General features: G+C 38.1%; 1 protein-coding gene and 1 pseudogene across 1 annotated transcript; one reads left to right on the forward strand and one right to left on the reverse strand.

The window, feature by feature from the left end:
* The first annotated feature begins 6,228 nt into the window (after positions 1 to 6,228).
* On the forward strand, positions 6,229 to 7,918 carry LOC130723504 (uncharacterized). The gene is made up of 2 exons (XM_057574576.1): positions 6,229 to 7,403; positions 7,523 to 7,918. Exons 1-2 carry the CDS (start codon positions 6,455 to 6,457, stop codon positions 7,870 to 7,872), a joined length of 1,299 nt encoding a protein of 432 aa, XP_057430559.1. The 5' UTR covers positions 6,229 to 6,454; the 3' UTR covers positions 7,873 to 7,918.
* A 3,209-nt stretch (positions 7,919 to 11,127) lies between these two features.
* Positions 11,128 to 13,121, reverse strand: LOC130726390 (zinc finger CCCH domain-containing protein 29-like; annotated as a pseudogene).
* Between the last annotated feature and the right edge of the window lie 13,019 nt (positions 13,122 to 26,140).

Here is a 26,140-nt window from a genome sequence, read left to right on the forward strand (position 1 = left end):
TACCAATTCCCTGTGGTTCGATAAATTAAAACCCGGTAGATTCTGTACACTTGCAGATTGACCAACACATATCAATTATTTTCATGGTAATTTAGATTAATGGCATACCATATGCAACTTCCACATAATAGCTTATTTTTTTCATTCCATAAAATGGTGAAGTTATGTACTTGGAATATTATAACAAGTCTATATTTTCTTACAATACTGACGATCAAAGTATTGCTGTCTGCACTTTTCTTTAAGCAGTACCTGTCAAATTATAAATTTAGCTGAATGATTTGAGTGAAAAAGTGAAATTTGATTACAATTTTATCATTTGTCATAGGTAAAATCAACCAGAGGCTCCAACTAATTGTCTCATGCTTGATCGAGAAAACAAAGGTCTTGACATAGGGAATATGACTGAAATTGATGGCCACCAGAATTTATTTAGCTTGATGAAACAGAGAATTCTAAGTTTCAAGAACCAAAAATATATGTAAGAGTTGTGTTGCACATTTTTCGGAGTTTTAGCTTGCAAAAATCAGTTACTTGTTTTTAGTCTAGTATCTTAATAAGCTATTTTTCTTTTAGACAGAAAAGAGTTGGAGCATTTTCAAACTCTTGCTAAAGCTTAATATCCAAAGGTGCTGATAACCAGAGGATTTGTGTTGTCCATTCAATTATTTGTTACAGAACTATTCCCCCTTTTACATTACATTTTAGCTTAATTTCTTTGGCTCCTGTATGTTTTACTGCTCCATGTTGTAATTCAACTGAGACATTGGTCTTAACTCTTGACTGATAAATCCAAGTACATTTTTTTGTAATTGCTTGTGCAGACTCTAGGGTATGCCCCTCTAACATATCAGGATTCCAACCTGGAGAAGTATTCATGATACGTAACATCGCCAATCTTGTACCTATGATGAAGGTATTTCCATAATTGCTTCTGGTTATTTTTCCTTATAACTATAACTAAGTGGCATTCAAACTATTCTTATTTGTTATTTGTTATTTCCCTTCTCATCATTTTTCTCTTCTGTTGGAGGGCAGAATGGATCATCAGAGTATAATGTTGCTCTTGAGTTCGCAGTAACTACTCTTGAGGTAGGTACTTATAAAGCTTTTATCATACTTAGATTGATAGTGTGTTTGGATCTACTTCTCTTTCCCCGGAATCAATTATGTCACACAGAAGCTACTCACATAAGTGTCTCCCTAGAATTTTGATAATTATAGAATCAATCGTGGAAGAATTTTCAAACATGTACCAAATAAAAGCATTTGCCAAAAATTTCAGTAAATGCAATATCAACACCTCAAACTAGTTACTCTTCAAAAAAGAGCAATAAAGTGTTCTCATAATCCCTCTATCCATATTATATTGTTTCAGCACCTTGAGGAACTTTTTGTTTCCTAGTCCCATAAAAAATTATTATTATCCCAAGAGAAAAGGAAAATATATTGTTATTCACTTATCTTTGTGGATGTAGTGCTTCTGTTTTTTTTTTAAGCTTCATAACATAAAATGACTTCCACTCTTTGAATGCAGGTGAATAAGGTGCTGCAGTTGGGCTAGTCTGCTTCAATTTTTCATTTTCGGGTTAGATGTTAATTCTTCAGGTATCATCTTTGTAACATGTTCAAGTGTGTAGCTATTTATAATAAACAAATAAGTTTTCATCTATCAAACAAAATAATGCTTGAATATAGCATGCTGGTCTTCAAGATTACCTATGCTTGCCATAAATTTATAATGCATATTTTTGCAATTTACTTGCTTATTGATGAATGTTTTGAGTTAAGCTTGAATATGCTTGTAAATTGAGGATTCATTTACTGAACTGCAACTTATTGGTTGTTTATTGTGTTTGTATTAGAAACATGGATGTGCCTGAAAATAAGAAATTGATGGATAATAGATTGGATTGTGATAAGCACGTGACAGAAGAATTTCTTATAGGAATTCAGGAAATAGCAAGGGAACAATTCCGTCGCTAAATTAGCAAGGGAACAATTCCGTCGCTAAATTAGCGAGGGAACTAGCGAAGGAATGGAAACAAAAATGGCAGGTAGTTAGCGACGGAATGTGATCCTTTAGCGACGGACTGTTCGGTCGCAAATAGCGACGGAAAAAAGAGCTAATACGACAAACAATATAGCGACGGAATTATATAAATTACGACGTCCTATTTCCGTCCCTATCAGCGACGGATTTAAGAATCCTGCGTTAAATATTTAGCGACGCCACTTTTCACGACAGACGGAGTTCCGTCGGTAAATTTTTAACGACGAAATTTTCCTTATTTAGCGACAGATTTTGTCCCTCGCTAATTTGCTTTTTTTTAGTAGTGACCTATTTATATTTTTATCTCTCTTCTCTTATCATCTATCACATCTTATACTTTCTCTCTCTTACTTTTTCTTCATATCTCTCTCCTCCTCCACCTCACTTTCCACCTCATCTTTGAGGTGTGAACAAACAATTATTCGGTGTGTGAGCATGCTACTTTCAATTGTTTGTTTTTGAAAGAGAAATATATATTATAAATATAGGAAATGTTGAGAAATAACCCCTCTCGACATGGGGACAGTAACCGAAACAACATAAAACCTGACACGTCTTAGCCCATACAACAAAAACCTCTAAAAAACCCACACGCACAAGGGCATGCTAAAACATCTGGCAAAACCCCCAAACATCTAACCCTATAGAAAAGGCTCCATTGAAATCGAAAAACGAGGATTCAACCAAAAAGGGAACCTAACAACCGCTCGATACCTACAAACAAAGACCAATTCTAAAAGAGCAGATCAAAATCCCCAACAGATAAAACACAACAGCGCTAAAGGGCTAAGACCCAAAACCTACGGCAGAAACAAAAAGAAAGACACGACATCTCTAGCACAGGTTCCAAACAACCTTAAAACCCATAGCAGCGGTCTTAATCACCCAGCCAAACCTGTGTAGAAACCCCGTCGTAGCCAGAAGGCGACCGTAGCTGCAACGACCTACACAGAGTCAAACAATGACGACCAAAACTCACACAGTAACCAGCCGCACTCCACCCTTCCAGCCTCCACCCAGCAGAACCCAACCTCGCCTCTGGAACCCTTTACACTTGAGCGTCGATAATAACTTACCAAAAAAACACTAAAAAGTTTAGAAACTAGCTAATTAATGATGAAATTACCTAATTTAGTGAAATACTAGCAATAAAAAAATTTGAAAATATTGTAGACTCCAATTAACTAGCTAAGCCCTAATTAGAACTAGTGCAAAAAGTGAAGAAGAATACATATTATCGACAAGATAACACACTCCCACACTTATTTATTCTCATTTTCTTGTGATTCTCTTCTTTTCATTTCATTATTTTTTTCTTCTTAAAATTCAAAAGATTATGAGATGAGCTAACACGTATCATCAGTTATTTTAACATTCTCATTTTCATGTTCTCATATTCATTGGGTGAAATTCATGTGAGTGTTCTCTCATGTGAGTTCCCCTAAATTATAAGTGAGACCCATATTTTTAGTATATCCCACATAAGTATGCTAAATTGCTAACCATTTTCTTTGTTTATAGACCAATATCTAGCATAGTGTTAAAGAAATGAAGGTAGTGATTAAACTGAGTTGTTGGAACCAGTGTTATTAAACTCGGCACGGACCGGCCGGTTCGACCGGTTGGACCGTGAACCGGACCCGTGGCCGGTTCGAGCCATACATCGGATCGGGCATGTATCCGACTCGGTACGAACCGTTTTGACTCGGCCGGTTTAGTAAAAAACTGGTGACTCGGCCTGTCTCGGTTCGATCGGATGCAAGTCAAGTTCTTGTTTTTTTAACGTCAAAACCGTTTTGGAGGAAGAAAAAGCTATGCACGCTGATTTCCTGTGTAAGTTGAGAAAGGGATCAAAGGTTTTCTTTTGCCATCACTCTCCTTACGGCTTTCCTCTCAATCCCACTCCTTCTTTTCTTGAGTTCGTCCTTTTTTGAGAAAGGGAAATACTAGTAGTTGATGGCTTCAAATCAAATAGAAAGAAAAAGAGAAGAAAAAAGAACGAATCTAATGGAGGAGAGATGAAGAAGGGAGTTGTTAAACACTGTGAGACCATGGAAACTGGAAAGAAATTTACCTCTCTCTCATTGCTGGCGGCACACTATCAATTTGTTGAATTAGGGTTGCAATGAGTGTTATATTTGGAGTGGAGGCCCATATGGGCTCTGTTTGCTTTTATTTTACACCGTTATCTCTCTTTAATAGGTAGACAATTGGGCTGTAATTTTTTTTTGGCTGCAGATGAGCATTTTGGAGCAAACCAATTAGGATAGTGTATAAAAATATATCACAGTTATTGTTTTAAGTTAATTATGTATATACTTTCAAAATAATAAACAAAACTTAATTATGTATATACTGTAAAAATATTAATTATGTATTTAACTATTAAATATTATACAATTATATTTGTAAAGTATAACATCATAAATATTTTATTGTTATTAATATGTGATGTTTAATATTCATGTTAGTTTATACAATGAATTTATAATTTTTTAACATAAACCGAGTCAAACGGTTGAACCATTGACCCAGTGGTCCGACCAGTGACCCATTGACCCAGTGCCCTGACCGAGTCGATCACCGAGCCGAGTTTAATAACACTGGTTGGAATAACCACAAAAAAGTCAGTAGCTTCGAAAGAATTCCCACATCCCACTGACACATTACCAGAAACCTGACTAAAACAAAGGAAACAGATCTCATAAAATGACAAATAACACAAATCAGTTTCTCAGTTTAGACTTTAGACCATTCATTCATAATGCTCCAATCCTCATCTTTCACGTACCCACGCCTCACTTTCTGTCAAAAGTCATCATCATAAGACCAAATACAATGGTTTGTTGAGAAGGGGGTTGAATTTTGTTGAGGGTGTGTAGTGGTTGGTTGAGGTTTGTTAAAGATGAGGTGGAGGAGAGAAGTGTTGAGAGTTCTCAACAATGTTGAGAGGGGGTACGTAAGGGTGCCACGTGGCGCGTTCTGGTTCGTTGTCCGGATTTTTATTATCTTAATATTTTGAACTCAATTATTTCATTGCAAAAAAAATTTTCTGGAAATTTTTTTTTAACCAAAATTCATGATTTTTTTTCCTCTATAAATAGAGACTTAGTTCGTTTGATTTGGACACAGAAAAAAAAATCAAATTTCTCATTATTTTTATTATCTTTCTATTAGCATTTGTTTTGAAATGTATCTTAAAAATAAAATAAAATAAGTTAAGGAAATAAAATAAATTATTGTCTATATTTAAAAAAATATTAAATTGTTAAGTGTTTATTGTTTTAATTTAATTTAAATCGATAATTGTAATTTTATGTAAATCATAAAAATAAAAATATAAAATTAAATAAAAATATGAAATAAAAAAGTGGTGGGGGTAGGGTGTTCGTGTTTAATGAAAAACCATTGGAGTGAGTAAAAGTTGAATGAGTGTTGAATTGGGGAGAGAAGATGACGTGGAGTGTTGGGAAAAGAAAAAGTGGTGTTAAGAGTAAGTAAATTAAACAAACCATTATAAATGGTCTAATGCTCAAAACCCTGCATCCAATCCAATCCCATTCACCGTTGTTCATCACTCTTTTCCTTTTCTTTAAGGCTTTGTTTGGTTGGGTGGAAGGAAAATAGGAAGGAAAGAAAACACGGAAACTGAGGAGTAAATTATCCTCGGTTTCCGTGTTTTCTTTCCTTCCACTTTCCTTTCACCCAACCAAACATAGCCTAAAGCATGTAGTAACAGAAATGACACCTTAACGCGCCCCAAGAGCCTGCTTCTTGTCTGCTTAAAATGGGGAAACATAGCACAAATTTAGCACAAACAACGACTTTACACCGCGCGTGAGGACATGTCACTGAACTATGTCACAATGTGTGAAAGCAGAGAGTAGTATCACCCATCTCTTTAACTTGACCTTTTTCTCAGTTTCTCACATTCAAATGCAAAGCCCGCCACCCTTTTCTCCCTCATGTAGCAAAATTCAAATCTTACTTTTCATTGTTCCCATTGCCCCTTTATCTCTTTGGAAACCATGCCTTTATATATCATTGAAACCCATAGCACTTTTGAATAAACTTTATTTCTTTATAATCAATAATAATTCTGCAACTTGTAAGGTATTCACAACGTGTCTATGTTCATCTAGTGGTATGTTACTTAGATGTTACAAAGTCATTTGTTAAGAGAGATAATTACCGTTTTTCAAACAGGTTTACATATGTTAAAGACAAGGAAAAAAAAAAACTTCTCTCCAAAATTGATATTAACTTCAAAATCAATTGAATTGTAGTATAACACATGAATAAATGGAAGTTTGAGATTGCAACACCCCAATTAAATTCTTATTTTCTAATGTTACTCTCTCTTTATTTGTTTCATTTGTTTGCTAGATCATCATTCAAAACATGAAGCTCTCAACTTCCTCCTATCATGCATCCACATCCACATCATCATCATCATCATCATCCACCATAACTATGCACAATTCCAAAAGCACCACCAATGCAGGGTGTCTCATAAGCATTTTTCGCAAGATTCTTTGTTCTCGTGGCGTTCCAACACAGTCATCAGATCAAACTAGAGAACTTCGTGCCTCAAATTCAATGGGAAGTGGAAAAGCTCAAGACTTGAATGCTGAGGCTGGTGCTGCTTCTACTACTACTCCTGGGATAGTGGCAAGGTTGATGGGTTTGGAATCAATAGCATCATCAGAGATGCCCTGTTCATCAAAACCAGGTTCACTTTCGCGTAGCCGATCAATGAATTCTATGGATCAGGATTACTTGGGAGATTGCAATGGAATGCAGGGTCTGCAAAAGAAGGTTAAGTCCACATTGTCATTTAGGGAGGTGCCAACTTTTCTTTTGATTGAAAATGAAAAGTTTTTGGTGTTTAGCTTTGAAAATGGAGGTGAGAGCAGAGCATTCAAGTCCACTGGGAGAAAAAATGAAATTGGCTATCCAGAACTGAAGCAGAAAGTGCCAACAAAGAGGGGTGAGTTGAAGGAAAATAAGAGAGAAAAAGTGTGTGATAAGAAGAAGGGGCAAATGAGCAGAAGGGTGTGTGATGTGTCTTGTGGAAATGTTAGAAATGATGGTAAACTTCAAGATATCACCAACACTCTGCATGTGTCCAAGGATTCATCTGAAAATAAATGTTTTGATTCAGAAGCATTGAAATTGTCACAGTCACAGCACTTGATCAATTGCAAGGAAGTTGTGATTGGTGGAAAGAAGAAGAGAAAGAAGAAGAAAACAAATTGTCAAACAGAAAACAAGATAGAAGTCGAATGCAAATCACAAGATTCAAGTCCAGTTTCTGTCCTTGATTTTGAGCGTGAAGCTTGCGGAAAAGGTTTGATTCTTTGATAATTTCTATTCAACTTTTTTGCTAATATATCATGCTAGCTCAAGAAATTATGTTCAAGTTTTAAATTTTCTATAAAGTGATGCTAAATTTATATGCTTTTGCAGTTGGTTTGAATTCAAGAAGGAAATTGTCAGCAGAGCTTGAAAATGATCAGAATTTTCATCTTCGTTCTGATGATAATTTGGTGATTGATGAAAGGAAGGTCAAGGCAACTGAGAACACCAAATTTGGAGGACCAAAGGAGTATACAGGTATTAGGGGTGAAATTTGCAGGCTAGTTGAAGATGATTTAGCTCGATCAAATCAGATACATGGATGGATGAATGAGCAATGTGAATTAGAAAGTTTGAGTGCAGAATTTGAGTCAGAAATTTTTGATCAATTGTTAAATGAGCTGATGGTTGAACTTGTTGGGCATTCCCACTCACAAGTTTGCAACTTCAAGATTTTGTAACATGAGGAAAAATTGAGTAAATTAATGAAGTGTAAAAAGATTTTAATTCATCTTCTTAAGATTTTTCTGTTGTTATTCTGTTCTTATCACATAGTGCATCCGGGAAGATTCTTTATCTTGTCTTTTTGTTGAAATTTAGTGCTGTGAGATTTGAGCAAATTTAAAAAGCAAATTGATCAAAGAGACAAGATAGAAGATGCTTTTGGACCAAACACTCATGGGTGTATGTGCCTTAATAATTATGTTATGGAGAAATACATGGCAATTGGATCTTCAAGGCCAGCAAATTATTAGGTTGACCATTTATAATATTTTTAATGTTCTAAGGAAATAATAATTCAATAATAGAGATTGTCTGTTGAAATAGCTGCCAGTGCAAACAATCAGAATTCCGAAACATGACATTGGGAATAAAATCTTGGCCATAATTAACCCCACAATTACATGTCACATGCTCCAGTGGTTTGTGTAAAATTGTTTTGATTATTTCCTCATCCCCCTTAGCCTATCATTGTGCATGAGTAACAATGCACATTGATGAAGTTACAATGCACATTGATGAAGTTACATTGCACATTGACTAAGTTACAAGGATGCACTTAAATATGCACCATTGTGCTAGTGATTCATTTTCCTCACCCCCTTTAGCCTAACATTAGCAAGATCCGATTTTCTTTAGGGCCATAATAACAGTGTTTAAGGTTTCATCACCCCTCTCCCCCAGCCTATCATTGTGCATTGTAACTCATGCAAGGACATTTGGCGCCCATTATTGGGCTCTAGTAAACCTTTCCATGCCCATCTAATATGAAGAGCTTTGGAAGCCACGATGGTACCAATAAGATCAAACAACAAAGATGTTACAATTCTCAATGAGCTCATGAGAAAGATGGACATCAAAATGCAGCAAGAGAACGAAGAAATAAAAAAGGAAATGAAGAAGTATGGGGGACAAGTAGCTAGAGCCTATAGCTGGTGGTGATATTGGTGGTGGAGGAGTTACTGGGTACCATATTAAGGGAATAGATCTACATACATAAAATTTACAAAACCTTTAAATACAAATGAAATTTTAATATAACCCTCATCTATTCATTGATATATTGTGAGACTTTTTTTTGTACACCGCATATTCACTGTTATTGGCCATAATAACAGTGTTTAAGGGTGCAATTTTGGTAGAGAGAAATTCTACCAAGTAAAATCAAAGTAAGAAAATGAAAGAAAAATTAAGAGAAAAAGATAAAAGAGGCTTTTGCCATATTTCTTGTTATCATTTCATAAGGAAAGCAATACAACTTATATTAATTGTCTACTCTAAGGAATTAATGGTGACCTTACATGTGGTACAATCCTAAGTAATAGAATATTCTAGAACATGGATCTAAATGACAAACTATAGAAATAGTAATAACATTATAATTAACTAGTTACTTGAGACCCATAAGAGATGCAACTTTAGAAGCCCATTAAGGATGCAACCTTCTACCAAATTTATCATTCCGATTAAAAAAAAAAAACAATTTTCAATATGCGCATAGCTAGCTAGCTACCTATCAAGAATCAAAGTCATTTTTATAGGTCAAGGATCACTCCATATTCAGGTTTTACACCGCAGAAATGTTGATATAAGCCAAATCCACTAAGTGAAGCTTTTGGGACATGCTTTTCTTAGTGCTCCATAAACTCCCCCATTTAGACCCAAACAACCAATGAAAACAAACATTTATGGCCGAAAGTAGTATCAGAATCATCACAGGTACATATGGCAATATAGATTAAGAATAAGGGCAAAAAGAAAAAAAGAAACAATCGAAAAAAATGACCATGAATAGCAACCAAACCTATCCTGATTCTTAAAGACAAATGTTAGCACCAATTGTGTGTTTGGATTATCTACTTCAAAATAGGTTCAACTCAACATAAGCAAATGGCACATTCCACGTTCACTCCCTTGACCTTCGTGTTTTGTCGTCAAAATTGTCTTATAATGTGTGTGAACCAATGTTCTGAAAATCGGACCGGACTGGCCGGTTCGATCGGTTCAACCGGGAACCGGGCATGACAACGGTCCGGAACACTGCAGAAACCGCTGGAACATGAGACCGGAATTGGACCGTTCAAACAGGTCTGAAACCGGTAAAATCGGTCAAAACCGTTGTCCAACGGTTAAACCGGTTTAGGTCTAAAATATGCTTTTTTTCTCTGTCCCATTAACTTTTCTCTCTCCCAGTCTAGATTTCCGTGTGGCACAAGTCATCTTTTCAGAAAAGTTCACTGTCAAAGGTCAATCTTTCCTCTCTCATATATACGTTGCCAGTTTTTTTTCTTGTCCAAATTAAGTTTAGGAGGCTACCAACCTGTTTCCAATATATATACGGTTGTTTGTTTCAAAATAGAAAAATAACCTGTTTCATTTTTATTTTTTTAAATACACCCTAAAACATATAATATTTATTAACTTTGTAAAACTTTAACATTATTATGTTTTCTTGATATTCTCTATAATATTATTACATGTTTTTTATAGGCATTTTAAGTGTTACATGTAATTAATTTCAATTTGGGTCTAAATTTAAGAGTAATAAGATAAGTATTAGTGTTAAATGATACTTTAAATATTATTTTATTAATAACGGTTCGACCCTGGTTCGACCTCGGTTGGACCTTTAAACCTTAAACCAGTACCTTCACCGGTTCAATGACCGGTCCGGTTTTCTAAACATTGGTGTGAACTGCAAACTGTTCACACGAACTCCAAATAATATCTTGGTGAGTATAACAATCTACCTAAAAGTGTGAACTGCAAACCAAACACACACGAACTCCAAATAATATCTTGGTGAGTATAACAATCTACCTAAAAGCCATGCGTCCCTTTAAGCCAAAACAAAGAGCAACTTGATGTAAGAATCCCAAAGGCATTAATTAATTGAACTAAAAAATTAAAAAAAAAGTTCCAAGTTGCATGCGTATCCCACTCAACCATATAAACATTATATGTATGACTCATATTGAGAGTGAAATAGTATACAGTCATCAAAAGATAAATAAAAGGGGTAATATTTGTAACACATACACAGCAGAATGTCCTACCAAAACCAGAATAGGATGAATAAGCCATCAACGTGTGCTGTGCAAATTGAAAATTAGCATTTATGGAGTTATCAGGACCTCCAGTCTCACTACATTTATGGAAATTTACAACTCAATAGGACATATCTAATAACACAGAAAAAATGGAACCAAATACCCTGACAATAATAGTAACATGTAGTTACTGGAGCAGAAAACTTGCATTCTGCTCAACTTCTTCGGTACATAATTTCTTAAAAGTGTCACCTAAGTATAATGAGTTTCTATAAAATTTAAAAAAATAAAAATTCTGAAATAAATAAACTAATCTAGAGTTGCATGGAGGATCCAATGGCAGAGTTAACATTAGATTCATACCACCATCTGCTCCTGCTTCATATACACTGCTGAAACTGCATCTGTTCCATTTTGACAATATTGCACCTTCTCTTCAACACTATACTGACCAGATTCCATTGGTGTAGCATCCTTCAAAAGTGAATTAACCCAAGATACATCTGGCTCATCATAATTTTCGTCAACGCGGATGGTCCAGTCTAATTTGCCATCAGGGGAACCCCAATCAGAGAATGTAAAAGGGTCCACATCTAAAGGGGTGATAGGAGAAGGAAGCTCAGAATTGAAGACCCTAAATGGTGATGATCCAATCACTTTCGAAGGGGAAAAGTTGGAAGAATAGCCTTGTAGTTTCTGGTTCACATTCTGATGCACCTGGATTTCAGTTGAAGATTGCATATAGGAACCAAAAACTGGACTATTAGGCATGGAATTTTCCCATTTGGAAGGGGATGATGAAAGACCAACCATGTCTTCTAGCATTAGCTGTTGCATAAGCCTGCGATTTTCAAGTTTAAGCAACTCAATGTCTAAATCACTATCTCTAGCATTCAATGCAGATTTCAATCTGTTTCTTGAAAGCTGAAGGGTAGGGATTGCATTTTGACTCTTCCACACTGTTCCACCCGCATGAGAAGGTGATCCAGATGGAGTCAAAGACGGCGTTGAGAAAGAGTCCATTGAACAAGGCAATGCAGAACCAGTAGAAGCATACAAGGGGCGAAGCTCCTCCTTCTTGTGGGCAAAAAAGCAAACATTTCGTGTGCATCCAGTTTCATCCTTGCATAACCGGGTTCTATACTGAGCTGGGTGAAGCCAACTCTCAAACACACCATGTGCATATTCACAAGAATCCCCTTTGATGCAGGGTCCTTTCTTGAACTCAGGGCAAGGGACACAGCTATAATGATACTTCCTTGGATCGCGACGCCTCGCGTTTTCACCAGGATGAACAAAGGGGCACTCAGTCCAATCATGAGAATAAGCCCTTGAACAAGGTTTCACCTTGAATGTGAACATTCTAAACTCATCAGTTCCATATATCCCATTCCTTATGTCAGGAAAAGAGGGATCAGCAGGGTAATCTTTTGAAACCCTAGTTTGCTCTTTCTTCACTTCTTCCAAACCCTCATCAATACAATTTGCACCTTCTAGCATGGCTTGTAGAACCCTATTCCTAGAATTGGACAAAGAGAAAGTCAAATCATAGGGTCTTTAAACATTGGAATCAACAGCATTAACATCTGCAGATGCATCAAGCAAAAGCTTGACAATTTCAGGGGATTTTGCAAAACCCCCAACAACAGCACAGTGAAGTGCAGTAGCACAATCTGACCCACATGCCTTGTTAACATCAACATGGCATGTTTCAAGAATATAAGATAACACACCCTTGCATCCAAACATAGCAGCAATCATAAGAGGGGTTCTCTCTTCATAGCCAAATTTCTTTGAACCAACCCTTCTTCCATACCACAACCCCACCTCATCAACATCATGACCATCTTTTTCAACTGCATCTTTGAATGCTACCACATCATCTGTGGCTGCAAATTCAAGCAAAGCAGATTTTTTTTGATGCAATACATGCTCATCCTCCATGATCAAACAAGTTTGACAGGGTTTATTCATGGTAAAATTACAAGGTGAGAGAGCAAGTACAATTTGCTATTGTATCAGAAACGATGATGTCTCATATTTAAAGCAAAATACTTACCTTAAAAATCTCAGTTTAATATAACAGGAAACAATAGAACAACAAATCAGATAATAAGGCTATAAAAGAGACGGATGTTGAGAACTAATTAACAATTGCAAATTGCAACAAACTCTATAAAATGATTTTGTAGTACAGTTATCAGTTCTAACTTTTAAATAGTCACATTATTATACATTTAATTTAACGAAGCCACTGTTGTATTAATTGATTTCTATAATTAGCAACTAGTTTGTACCTAACTACCTATTACTACTAGCCTTGTTAAAAAACACGCTCTCTTTCACTTTGGAAGGAGTGGTTGTTTTTGTTATTTGGTTAAGATTGCACTCTCTCTCATTCTTTTTTTTTTTATCTCATCATTATTTTCTATCATATATTGTATATTATATTAAAAAATTCAATTTCTCTATCATTCCATTATTTTATTATACAATAATATTTGTTTTTAATCTATAAGTAAGAGACATTAATTTTTTCCTTATTTTTTAGGAAAAGTACGTCATATCTTATAAATTCACAAAAGAAGCATTTACAAAGACATCATGATCAATTGGGGGTGGGGGATCGTCCCAACAAACTCACGATCTGTAAGTTTCCTTCACCTTCTGGATCAAGGACAGCGCCTTTGATTCTTTCACCTTCTTGTTTCCTTCATGGGACATTTTCAAGGATTCAAAGATACCCTTGGCAAACTCACGATCTGTAATCTTCTGGTACTCTTCATAGGAAATAACACTAAGAAGAATAGCTCTAGCTTTATAGTGCTGTGAGTGAAGCTTCTTTTGTTCAGATGTCATCTCTGATCCGGAGATCTTCTTGCCATCAGCATCAACTGGACGCTCGTAGCCATCCACAATGATATCCCAGAGATCTGCGTCAAAGCCCAGAAAGAAACTTTCGATTCTGTCTTTCCAGTATTCGAACCTTTGACCATCGAACATAGGAGGCTTTGCATTGTCACCATCTTTTTGCGTTTCACTGGTGGTAGCCATTTGTTTTTCACGGCGGCCCGGATCACTGAACATTGTTAGGTGTGGTAATCAGAACTTGCGCTCTGATACCAATTGAAGGTATGAAAAACAATAGAAAGGGGGGGGGTTTGAATAGCGTTTTCAGAATAAAACTTCTCACTTAAGATTTTAACAAATCTTTCGAGATACAAGTAAAGTGCTTAAGATAAGAGATGAGAAAAGCACACAAGGATTTTATCCTGGTTCACTTGATGAATCACTCAAGCTAGTCTATGTAAGGCCCAAGTTTTAACGCTTTGGATAAGTGAATAAAATAAAAGAGTTATTTGATTAAGATAAATTTGGGAAGGAAAAAGGTTCAGGAAAAGTCCAAGAATTTATCGAAAAACCGAAAGAGTTATAGCACGACTAACATACGCTTAATCCTAGGTCAAAGGTATTAGTGAATAGTTAATTTACGCTTTAGGACACGATGGAAACTAATTCCAAAAATCCTCAGAGAAATGTTAGAACTTCTCTTTTCCGTCCTTAAACAATCATTTCGATGCGAAATCCTGGAAAGTACGAACGTCAAATTCCAATTCTCGGAAGTTTGCCGAAACGGAATCCCTGATAGTTCGAGAAAACCTAAGATCGACAGACGATGAAGACTTTTTCTATTCGGAGCTGCAAAGAAGATTCCACCCGCGTTCTCCTATTTCTCTCATCATTCCTAATCTTTCTTCAGAAGGAAGTTTTCTCATCCGACGATCACTGCAAAAAGTAGTTTTTCGGGATAATCCGACTTACACCGACTTATGCCGATTTTGGATCTTTTGGTTTAATTCCAAGAATCCTGTTTTGAGTTCTAGAATTCTGTCGCCAGAACCTATCTTAGAATGCGCAGAGGAACGCGCAGGAAAAATCGGAATCGCAAAAAAATCTTTTTCCGCTTTTTCCAAAACCTATAAATAGCTTGAAAATTAGATTTTTTGCAAAAAAATACCCATTTCCCCTCCCCAAACCCGCGAGCACCTAGAGAGAGAGAGAGATCCGGATCTTCGTCGTTTCTTGCCCGTTTGCTTCACCGATCGTCACTAATCGAAGACCTCGAGGTAGGTAAACTATACTCTCCTTCGAATCGTCGTTTCTGTCCACTTCTCCTACGACTTTCTGAGTTCAAAATTTTGAGGTTTTTGAAAAACTGTTCAAATACGCTGATTTCAGTGTCTAAACTTCTTCCCTGCATGCTCCTGAGCGTGTTCTGCGGATTAGATTTTGTCGAATGTCGACGAAATGCCGCCGGGATCAATTTCTACCTTAAATACCCATTTTTCGGCAAAGTCGCAACCTTTACACTCTAATCTATCGACTTGGCTTAGTGCTAGTAGGATTTGTCGTCATAAACGTCGTTGTGGACGTCCCCATCCAATTTGTTTTTCAAAAATCCAATTTTGAAATTTTGAGCTAAAAATAATGACCAAACTACCCCTATATCAGTTTTCGATCCGAAAATTTTTCCGAGCCTAGAACCGTCTTAGTTACGGCTTATGTTAACCTAGGAACCAAGTTTGATCGAAGAAAAATCGACCCTCCCAATTAAAGGAAGTGGCCGAGAGCTATATCAAGGGGGGGGAGAATCCGATTTTTCGAAAACTTGTCTTAACGCGTTAGATTGTCGTACCACGGAGGTAGTAGTGTACCGTGTAACCCTAGGACTCTTTGATTGCTGAGTTTCTGACTCTTGGTGTTGATTTCTGTGATTTTTGCTTAAGGTTCGTTTGAGGAGATTCCCAGAGATCAAGGAGAAGAGCTTGAAGAACATTTTGAGGAAGAAGCTGGAAGACCCACCGGTGAGGGCTACTCTCTGAATTACTAGATAATGCTTTAGGTGTCGATAAGTTCGACTTGATTTATGTGTTATGCACTTAATTGCTAAATGTCTGAATTGTTCTCTGAGGCTTCGGCCGACCTTGTTGAGTAATTGATGCCATGATATTGTGTGCTAAATGATTCACATGCTATGTGCTACATGGTTAACTTAGGATGTGTTGGAATATGCTGTTTATGCTTTTGACTGAGCTGTTTTATTTATGCTATTCCACTTGTACCTGAGATTCTGAAGAGTGAGGTTTACGGGCAGGTCATGCCAAATTTTTATGAGATTTTGAGAGAGTCTTAAAAGGACGAACGGAGTTCGGACCTTGTCATGCTCCAATGGATCGAGACCTTCTCAGGGAATTACTTGGGATTATGGGAACTTTGAAACTCATAGGGAATACGATAAGACTAAAAAGGAGCTATTTTTACAAAGAAAATTCATAAGATATTAAACAACCTCTAAACCTTTAAATAAAGATAACAATCTCGGATGCAAGCTTTGGATTGAAGTTTAGTTTTGGAGAACGAGAAGTGTCGTCGGATCCAAGTGTTGAGAAGATTGCGAGTTCTGGGTATGTTGATACTCATTCGCTCTGGGAGCAGTTTGTTTAGCCATCCAAGGGATGAGCCGAGAAGCTTCACGGAGGTGTGAGACCTTGTGAATGCGTGATACTCCACTGAGGCGTGAGACCTTGTGGAAAGCATGGATCTTCACTGAGGCGTGAGACCTCGTGAACAGCATGAAACTTCATTGAAGCGTGAGACTTCGTGCAAGTGTGTAAATTCACTGAGGCGTGAGACCTTGTGAAAGCATAAAACTTCACTGAAGCGTGAGACTTTGTGAATGTGTGAGACTCCACAGAAGCGTGAGACTTCGTGAGAGCATTGATGACTCGAAGAGTTGTCGTGAGTGGTTGCACTCTTTTGTTTATGATTAATTGTATTTTGTCGCAGAATCGACATTTACCTTAGGGTATTCTTTTAGAGACTTTAAGTTATCTAGAACACGTGGCGACGTGTCGGGTGAGGTCGGAGACGTTGTTTGGCTAATCACTTGCATTCATGCACTCATTTTGAGGTTAATACACGGCGTGATACCGGACCTCGGTGGATTCCAAAATGGTCATAAGACCCGGATTTCCATATTTAGGACACTACGGTGGTCCTCAGTAGCAGACGGAATGGCAGACCTACGGGTTCACTGCTGATCTGACTACTTTTGTGTGGTGTAAGAGACACGCGAGCAGGAAGGTACCCACCGTGGCTGGTGTTAGGGCCGCCTCGTTGATGTCCATCCTTCTTCCGGAATGCATTTTGTTACCCAGCATTGCATTTCATGCAACATACATGCTGACTTAGTTGCTGAGTGTGATTGATACCTGTTTATCATATTTGAGGCATGCTACTTGTTTTTATGGTTCTTTATATTCATTGTGATACATGCAACCCTAGGAAGCTATCCCAAAACTTATAAGCCTGAGAGGCAAGTATTTATTATCCTATAATTATATCTGGTTTTATTAATTATATAATTCTTTGGAGTTGACCCTCGCGTCTGCTGTGTGTGTTTGGGCGGACTACGCCATTTGTCAGATGAGTATGGGGGATTGGTTTACCATGGTCAGCCCCTCGGGGGGGATCATGTAAGACCCAAGATTTTAAGCTTAGAATAAGTGGAAGAGATTTCCATTTACGATTAGGCTTGATGTAATGTGAAGGGAAACCTGAACGAAAGTTTATTAAATGAAATATATTTATGAAGGAGAAAGTTCAGGAAAAGTTCAAGGATTGCATTATGATCGATAAAAGTTATAGCACGAACGTTTTACGCTTAAACCTAGATCAGAAACCCTAGTATATAGCTAATTTTCACTTTTAGGCACGACGGAAGTTAATTCCAAAAATCTTCAGAGAAATGTTAGAACTTCTCTTTTTCCATATATCAAAATCGTTTCGAGGCGAAACTCTAGGATCTACGAACGTCCGATTCCAATCATCGGAAGTTTGCCGAAACCGGATCCCTGGTATTTCAAAACCCTAGAATTTCTCGACAATGAAGACTTTATCTATTCAGAGCTTCAAATGAATATTCCATACGCGTACACCCATTTCTCTTGATGATTTCAATCTTTCTTCCGAAGGAAGTTTTCTATTCCGACATTCGGTGCAAAAAGCAACTTATCGGGTAAAATAGTTTTACACCGACTATGCATTTGTTGCCAAAAATATAAGGAGACCTCATTTTAGTTTTGGAATTCTTTCGCCAAAACATATCTTAGAATTCATGAAGAATGACGCCGGAAAAATCAGATTCGCGAAACTTTCATTTCGCCGCGAATTTCCATCTTCTACATATAGCAAGAAAGGTGAGAAAATTTACAAGAACTCCTCCATTTCTCTCCCAAACCCGCGAGCTCCATTGAAGAGGAAGGAAGAAGAGTTTTTCTTCATCTCTTGCTTGATCGTCGATTAATCAGTTGCTGCTTCAAGGCTTCGAGGTATAGTCGCTAATCCTTACCTCTGATTGCTTTTTCCATAGCTTTTCTGTAGAGTTTTCTGAGTGGATAGTTTATGGGTTTTTGCAAAACTATCCTGAATCTTTCATTTCTGATTCTAAACCTCTTCTATATGTGCCCAAGATCACTTCTGCCGGATTAGATTTTCCGTTATGTCGCCGGAATTCCGCCGGAATCAATTTTAGCCTTAAATACCCATTTTTGGAGTTTTTGAGGTAAAGCTTCAACCTTTAGGCTAAAAACTATCGCCTTAGCTTAGTGTTAGTAGGATTAGTTGTCATAAACGTCGTTAGTAACGTCCCTGCAAAATTTGGTTTTTGGGATTTCAGTTTTGAAATTTCTAAGTTAAAAATCATGACCAAAATACCCCTGCGACAGTTTTTGATCCGATAATTTTTCCGAGTTCAGAATACCCTTAGTTACGGCTAATGAAAGCATAGGAACCAAGTTTGATCGAAGAAAAATCGAGCCCCACAATTGTGAAAAGTGGCCGAGCCCTATAGGGGAGGAGGGGGAAAATTCCTTTTCCGAAAACTTGTCCTTTCGCGCTAGATTATCGTACCTCGGAGTATGAACTACTTCGTGTAACCTTAGTGAGCATTGATAGCTTAGTTTCCGATAGATTTTGATAGAATTATGTGGTTTTACTTTAAAGGTTCTTTTGAAGAATTTCCTGAAGATCAAGGAGCTCATTGTGAAGGAACGTTTGAGGAGAACGCTGGAATAACTAGAGGTAAGGGCAACTTACCTTACTAGCTAATGCTTTAGGTGTCGACGCATTCGACTTGATTTACTGTTTATGCACTTGTTTGTGTATGATTGGGAAAATGTTTTCTGAGGCTTCGGCTGACAATGTAGATGATTCATCTACTGACTGTTTTTGAGATTGAATTATATGCTATGTGCTATGTGGGTAATCTAGGATGTGTGGTGCATGCCTTATATGCTAAGTGCTATGTGGTTATTACTTATTATGTGGATATATGACATGTTGATTGATGGTGCTGAGTTATTTATGCTTTAGCAATGAAATCTGAGTTTCTGAATAGTGAGAATAGCGGGCAGGTCATGCCGATTTTATTTTGAGAGTTTTGAGAAAGTTCGATAGGACGAATGAGATTCGGGCCTTGTTATGGTGTTTATGGATCGAGACATTCTCTGGAGTCATTTGGGGATTTGGAGATCCCGAGAACTGATAGGATTTGCGATAAGACTAAAAGGATACTATTTTGTAAAGAAAACTCATAAGACATTAAACAACCTCTAAATCTTCAAATAATGATAATAGACTCGTTCGGGGAAGCTTGGGATGCAAATCTTAGTTTTTGGAAAACGAGAAGTGTCGTCGGATCCAAGTGTTGAGGAAGTTGAGAGGTTTTGAGTATGTTGATACTCTTGTGCTCTGGGAGCAGTTGTGTTGTTGGGCTATCTGAGAGATAAGCCGGGAAACGGGTAGTTTCCGAGCATGTTGATGCTCTTTGCTCGTTGAGCAGTGTTGACCATCGGATAGAGATGAGTCGGATGACTTGGAGATCATCATGAGATACCGTTTATACCTTCGGGTACAGTTTATGCCTTCGGGTACAGTTTATGCCTTCGGGTACAGTTTATACCTTCGGGTACCGTTTATGCCTTCGGGTACAGTTTATGCCTTCGGGTACAGTTTATACCTTCGGGTACAGTTTATACCTTCGGGTACCGTTTATGCCTTCGGGTACAGTTTATACCTTCGGGTACCGTTTATGCCTTCGGGTACAGTTTATACCTTCGGGTACCGTTTATACCTTCGGGTACCGTTTATGCCTTCGGGTACAGTTTATGCCTTCGGGTACAGTTTATACCTTCGGGTACAGTTTATACCTTCGGGTACAGTTTATACCTTCGGGTAATTCGGACATCGACGGGGGATATGATCGACCGTGAGGTTAGGATCGACCTGTTGATTGTCGGGCATAGCGGAGGGAAAAGTCGACCCGCAGGGTTAGGACTGATCCGGCTATGTCAAGGTTGTAAGTGACACTCCGGGGTTATGGTCGACACAATGCCAGTGTTAGGACCAACTCAAACGTGCCCAGCCTATTCTTTCTGGAACCGTCAAGAGTGACGTTGCATTGACATATCATGCACTCTAATTATATCGTTATGTGTTTTGATGAGTTGATGTTGATAAACATCGTTATGTGTTTTGATGAGTTGATGTTGATAAACATCGTTATGTGTTTTGATGAGTAGATGTTGATAGATATCGTTATGTGCTTTGATGATGGAATTGTACTAGAGATTTGATAACATGCTATGTTTAAACCTTAGGGTAGACAATGCAGAACTTATATGTATGTAGACAACATATATATATATACCCCTTATACTTTATCTGGTGTCTTGTATTCTCTATCCTATATTCCGTAAGTTGAGCCTTGCACGTGCTACCTGTGTTTGGGGGGCTATGTCTGCCCTTTTTGTCAGATGTCGTTGGTGGATTCTTCCGTGATTCCTCGTCGTTCGGGGAAGACCCGGAGCGAAATGACTACTATTGAGCCTTCGACGTGGACCCGGACTTCATGCATGACCAGATGGGAGTCGATGATGGAAGTATGGGGGATGGGTGATTAGAGTCTATTAAGGTTGGGTGTTAGTGTCCTAGCTCTGACTTATTCTTATTTTTGAGGGCTTGTGTTGCTGACACTTGACCTATCACTTAGGGGATTGTACATTTTGCCTACGGGCGTTACATTTTTCTACTTTCCGTCACTGGAGGTTACTCGTGACGAGGTCGCTACTTACAGCGGGGAATGTTATATGTATTGTGTATTAGTTCTGTTACCTTTCGCATTTGGGTTTTATTCAATTCAGTCTTGTCTTAGTTATTATAAAAAAAAAAAAAACTATATATTTACGTTTTCCGCATTAAGTTTATTTTGGTTACTAAAGTGACGCCACCGAAATCGGGGTGTTACATTGTGGTATCAGAGCACGGTCGAGTCTTTCGGGAGTTGTTGGGGAATAGGTCTTCTGTGCTAGGTTGTGTGACTCTGCAAAGAGTAAAAAAATTGATTGTCTGCAAGCGATTTTTCGCTTAAAAATTGATTGAAGTTATTGCTTAATCATATTGTATAGTTATGGAAATGCTATCTTATGATGAGTACTAACTGTTTGCTTAACTTAACAGAACATGGTGAACTCTAAACAACTTGCTGAGATGGTGGCCACTTTGGTCCAAGCAATGACTGTACAGACGAATGACAATGCTCATAGGCGTGCTACTGAGGATACACGCGAGCTACACCGGCTTCAGAGAGAAGTAGCCCTGGACCAGAACAGAGGACTGAATGATTTCAGAAGGCAGGATCCACCCAAGTTCACGGGTGGGACTGACCCGGACAATGCGGATTTGTGGATCCAAGGAATTGAGAAGATTTTCGAAGTACTGCAGACTGCTGAAGGGGCTAAGGTGGGCCTGGCAACTTATCTGCTGCTGGGCGACGCTGAGTACTGGTGGAAGGGTACCAGAGGAATTATGAGGGCTAACCACGAAGAGGTGAATTGGAACTCCTTTCGTACTGCGTTTCTAGAGAAGTACTTTCCAACTAGCGCTCGAGACGAGCGGGAGGCACAATTTCTGACCCTGGGTCAAGGGAGCATGACCGTACCTGAGTATGCTTCCAAGCTGGAATCATTGGCTAAGCACTTCCAGTTTTTCAACAACCATGTTGATGAACGCTACATGTGTAAGCGGTTTCTGAATGGGCTGAGAGCAGACATCGAAGATTCTGTGAGGCCGTTGGGTATTATGCGGTTTCAAGCCTTAGTGGAGAAGGCCACAGAGGTGGAGCTGATGAAAAATAGAAGGATGAATGGAGCTGGAACTGGGGGACCGATGAGGTCGAATTCCCAGGACAATCTTGGAAAAGGAAGGTTTCAGATGAAGAAGCCTTATCAGCGCCCTATGGGGGAAGGTTATACCCTAGGACAGTACAAACCGATGACCCTTGCTACTGGAGGTGCAGGGAATCAAGTCGGCAACACGGACGTGACATGTTTCAGGTGTGGGAAGACTGGACATTTTGCTGACAAGTGCCCAGTGACTGGTCCAAGATGCTTTAATTGCAACCGAGTGGGACATCGAGCTGTGGATTGTAAGGCGCCCAAGAAGGAGCCATCTGTTAACACTGCAAGGGGAAAGCGCCTCACTACTAGGGGAAGAGTTTATATCATGGACGGAGGAGGATCGAAGAAGTTAGCCAGAGGAGGGTGCAAGAACGACGGTAACCTTCTAACCATTCTTTCTCATTTCAGTATAATATATTCCATTACTCTCGTAGCGTGTGCAAACACACCTAACTTACTTATACTGTCTAAGCTTTGATCTTATAGTTATTATGCCTATTAATACCTTATTTGACCGTAGCTCGTATTTTAGCTATAGAAGTTATACGAGGTTTAGAATGACCCGCTAAGCTTAGAAAGTAGTCTTCTACCGATGCGTTTAAAAGGAAGCTAGAAGCTGAAGAATGAATCTCATAGAGATTTCTTATGGATAGTATACGTATGATGTCGAGGGCGTGTAGTTCCGTAGCGGAATCGTTGAGGATGTGAGGTCAGGATATTTGTGACTATTGGATGATAGGAACTCATTGACTGTTCCAGTGGGTTTTTCTAAATTTCACCTTCGATGTATTGGCTTGATCAACTTAATATTGAGGGGGTGATATTCGGAATCAGAGCTGGCTATGGACTTTGATAGAAGGATTGGTAAGATTAACTTGATTGGATCGAGGATTAGTCGAGCTGGGAGGAAAAGTTCGCATTAAGTATAAGTTCTCTTGCGAAGGAGATATAGTTTGAAGAAATGGATATTCATTTAGGAAGCATTGAAGAATTAACGGACATTAGAGGTCCAAACTTGGTGAAGGTTCAGGTTTTAAGTCTATGAACTGTTGTCTTAAGTTTCTAGGACTCGAAGTTGGTTAGAATTTGATAGAGAGATTAAGAAGTTGATTGACGAGATGGTGATCAAGTTACAGAAAAGGGAAGTGTTAGTATTAAGATGAACACTTGAGGTTGTCATATTTGGACAAGTTGCTTAAAGTCTAAGAGTGAATGAAACTTGTTATGGATTTTGGTGATACGAGCTAGAGATTAGCGAGTGAATTTTGCTATGTGGAATGAGAATCTTAGGGTAAAGATTGACTTCAGAAGCTGGAGATCATATTCGAGTAAGAGTTTTAGTGGTGGTATCATTGAGGATTGTAGTTAGACCTCGGCAAGTTGAAAGATGATATGTCTGTTGAGACGCCGTTGGTCAACATTGGGACTAGAAGAGTGAAACAATCGAAGAGAAAGCAGAGTGTTTTAGTGAAAATTATTTGGAATAAGGACACGGACGGTGTTATGTGAGAGTTAGAGGAAAAGATCAAGGAATAATATCCAGAACTATTACTGACCCTTAAGTTTCGAGGACGAAACTTTCTTTTTGGAGGGTAGTAATGTAAGACCCAAGATTTTAAGCTTAGAATAAGTGGAAGAGATTTCCATTTACGATTAGGCTTGATGTAATGTGAAGGGAAACCTGAACGAAAGTTTATTAAATGAAATATATTTATGAAGGAGAAAGTTCAGGAAAAGTTCAAGGATTGCATTATGATCGATAAAAGTTATAGCACGAACGTTTTACGCTTAAACCTAGGTCAGAAACCCTAGTATATAGCTAATTTTCACTTTTAGGCACGACGGAAGTTAATTCCAAAAATCTTCAGAGAAATGTTAGAACTTCTCTTTTTCCATATATCAAAATCGTTTCGAGGCGAAACTCTAGGATCTACGAACGTCCGATTCCAATCATTGGAAGTTTGCCGAAACCGGATCCCTGGTATTTCAAAACCCTAGAATTTCTCGACAATGAAGACTTTATCTATTCAGAGCTTCAAATGAATATTCCACACACGTACACCCATTTCTCTTGATGATTTCAATCTTTCTTCCGAAGGAAGTTTTCTATTCCGACATTCGGTGCAAAAAGCAACTTATCGGGTAAAATAGTTTTACACCGACTATGCATTTGTTGCCAAAAATATAAGGAGACCTCATTTTAGTTTTGGAATTCTTTCGCCAAAACATATCTTAGAATTCATGAAGAATGACGCCGGAAAAATCAGATTCGCGAAACTTTCATTTCGCCGCGAATTTCCATCTTCTACATATAGCAAGAAAGGTGAGAAAATTTACAAGAACTCCTCCATTTCTCTCCCAAACCCGCGAGCTCCATTGAAGAGGAAGGAAGAAGAGTTTTTCTTCATCTCTTGCTTGATCGTCGATTAATCAGTTGCTGCTTCAAGGCTTCGAGGTATAGTCGCTAATCCTTACCTCTGATTGCTTTTTCCATAGCTTTTCTGTAGAGTTTTCTGAGTGGATAGTTTATGGGTTTTTGCAAAACTATCCTGAATCTTTCATTTCTGATTCTAAACCTCTTCTATATGTGCCCAAGATCACTTCTGCCGGATTAGATTTTCCGTTATGTCGCCGGAATTCCGCCGGAATCAATTTTAGCCTTAAATACCCATTTTTGGAGTTTTTGAGGTAAAGCTTCAACCTTTAGGCTAAAAACTATCGCCTTATCTTAGTGTTAGTAGGATTAGTTGTCATAAACGTCGTTAGTAACGTCCCTGCAAAATTTGGTTTTTGGGATTTCAGTTTTGAAATTTCTAAGTTAAAAATCATGACCAAAATACCCCTGCGACAGTTTTTGATCCGATAATTTTTCCGAGTTCAGAATACCCTTAGTTACGGCTAATGAAAGCATAGGAACCAAGTTTGATCGAAGAAAAATCGAGCCCCACAATTGTGAAAAGTGGCCGAGCCCTATAGGGGAGGAGGGGGAAAATTCCTTTTCCGAAAACTTGTCCTTTCGCGCTAGATTATCGTACCTCGGAGTATGAACTACTTCGTGTAACCTTAGTGAGCATTGATAGCTTAGTTTCCGATAGATTTTGATAGAATTCTGTGGTTTTACTTTAAAGGTTCTTTTGAAGAATTTCCTGAAGATCAAGGAGCTCATTGTGAAGGAACGTTTGAGGAGAACGCTGGAATAACTAGAGGTAAGGGCAACTTACCTTACTAGCTAATGCTTTAGGTGTCGACGCATTCGACTTGATTTACTGTTTATGCACTTGTTTGTGTATGATTGGGAAAATGTTTTCTGAGGCTTCGGCTGACAATGTAGATGACTCATCTACTGACTGTTTTTGAGATTGAATTATATGCTATGTGCTATGTGGGTAATCTAGGATGTGTGGTGCATGCCTTATATGCTAAGTGCTATGTGGTTATTACTTATTATGTGGATATATGACATGTTGATTGATGGTGCTGAGTTATTTATGCTTTAGCAATGAAATCTGAGTTTCTGAATAAGGAGAATAGCGGGCAGGTCATGCCGATTTTATTTTGAGAGTTTTGAGAAAGTTCGATAGGACGAATGAGATTCGGGCCTTGTTATGGTGTTTATGGATCGAGACATTCTCTGGAGTCATTTGGGGATTTGGAGATCCCGAGAACTGATAGGATTTGCGATAAGACTAAAAGGATACTATTTTGTAAAGAAAACTCATAAGACATTAAACAACCTCTAAATCTTCAAATAATGATAATAGACTCGTTCGGGGAAGCTTGGGATGCAAATCTTAGTTTTTGGAAAACGAGAAGTGTCGTCGGATCCAAGTGTTGAGGAAGTTGAGAGGTTTTGAGTATGTTGATACTCTTGTGCTCTGGGA

This window comes from Lotus japonicus, chromosome 6 (assembly GCF_012489685.1).
Source record: "Lotus japonicus ecotype B-129 chromosome 6, LjGifu_v1.2".
Lineage (NCBI taxonomy): Eukaryota > Viridiplantae > Streptophyta > Magnoliopsida > Fabales > Fabaceae > Lotus > Lotus japonicus.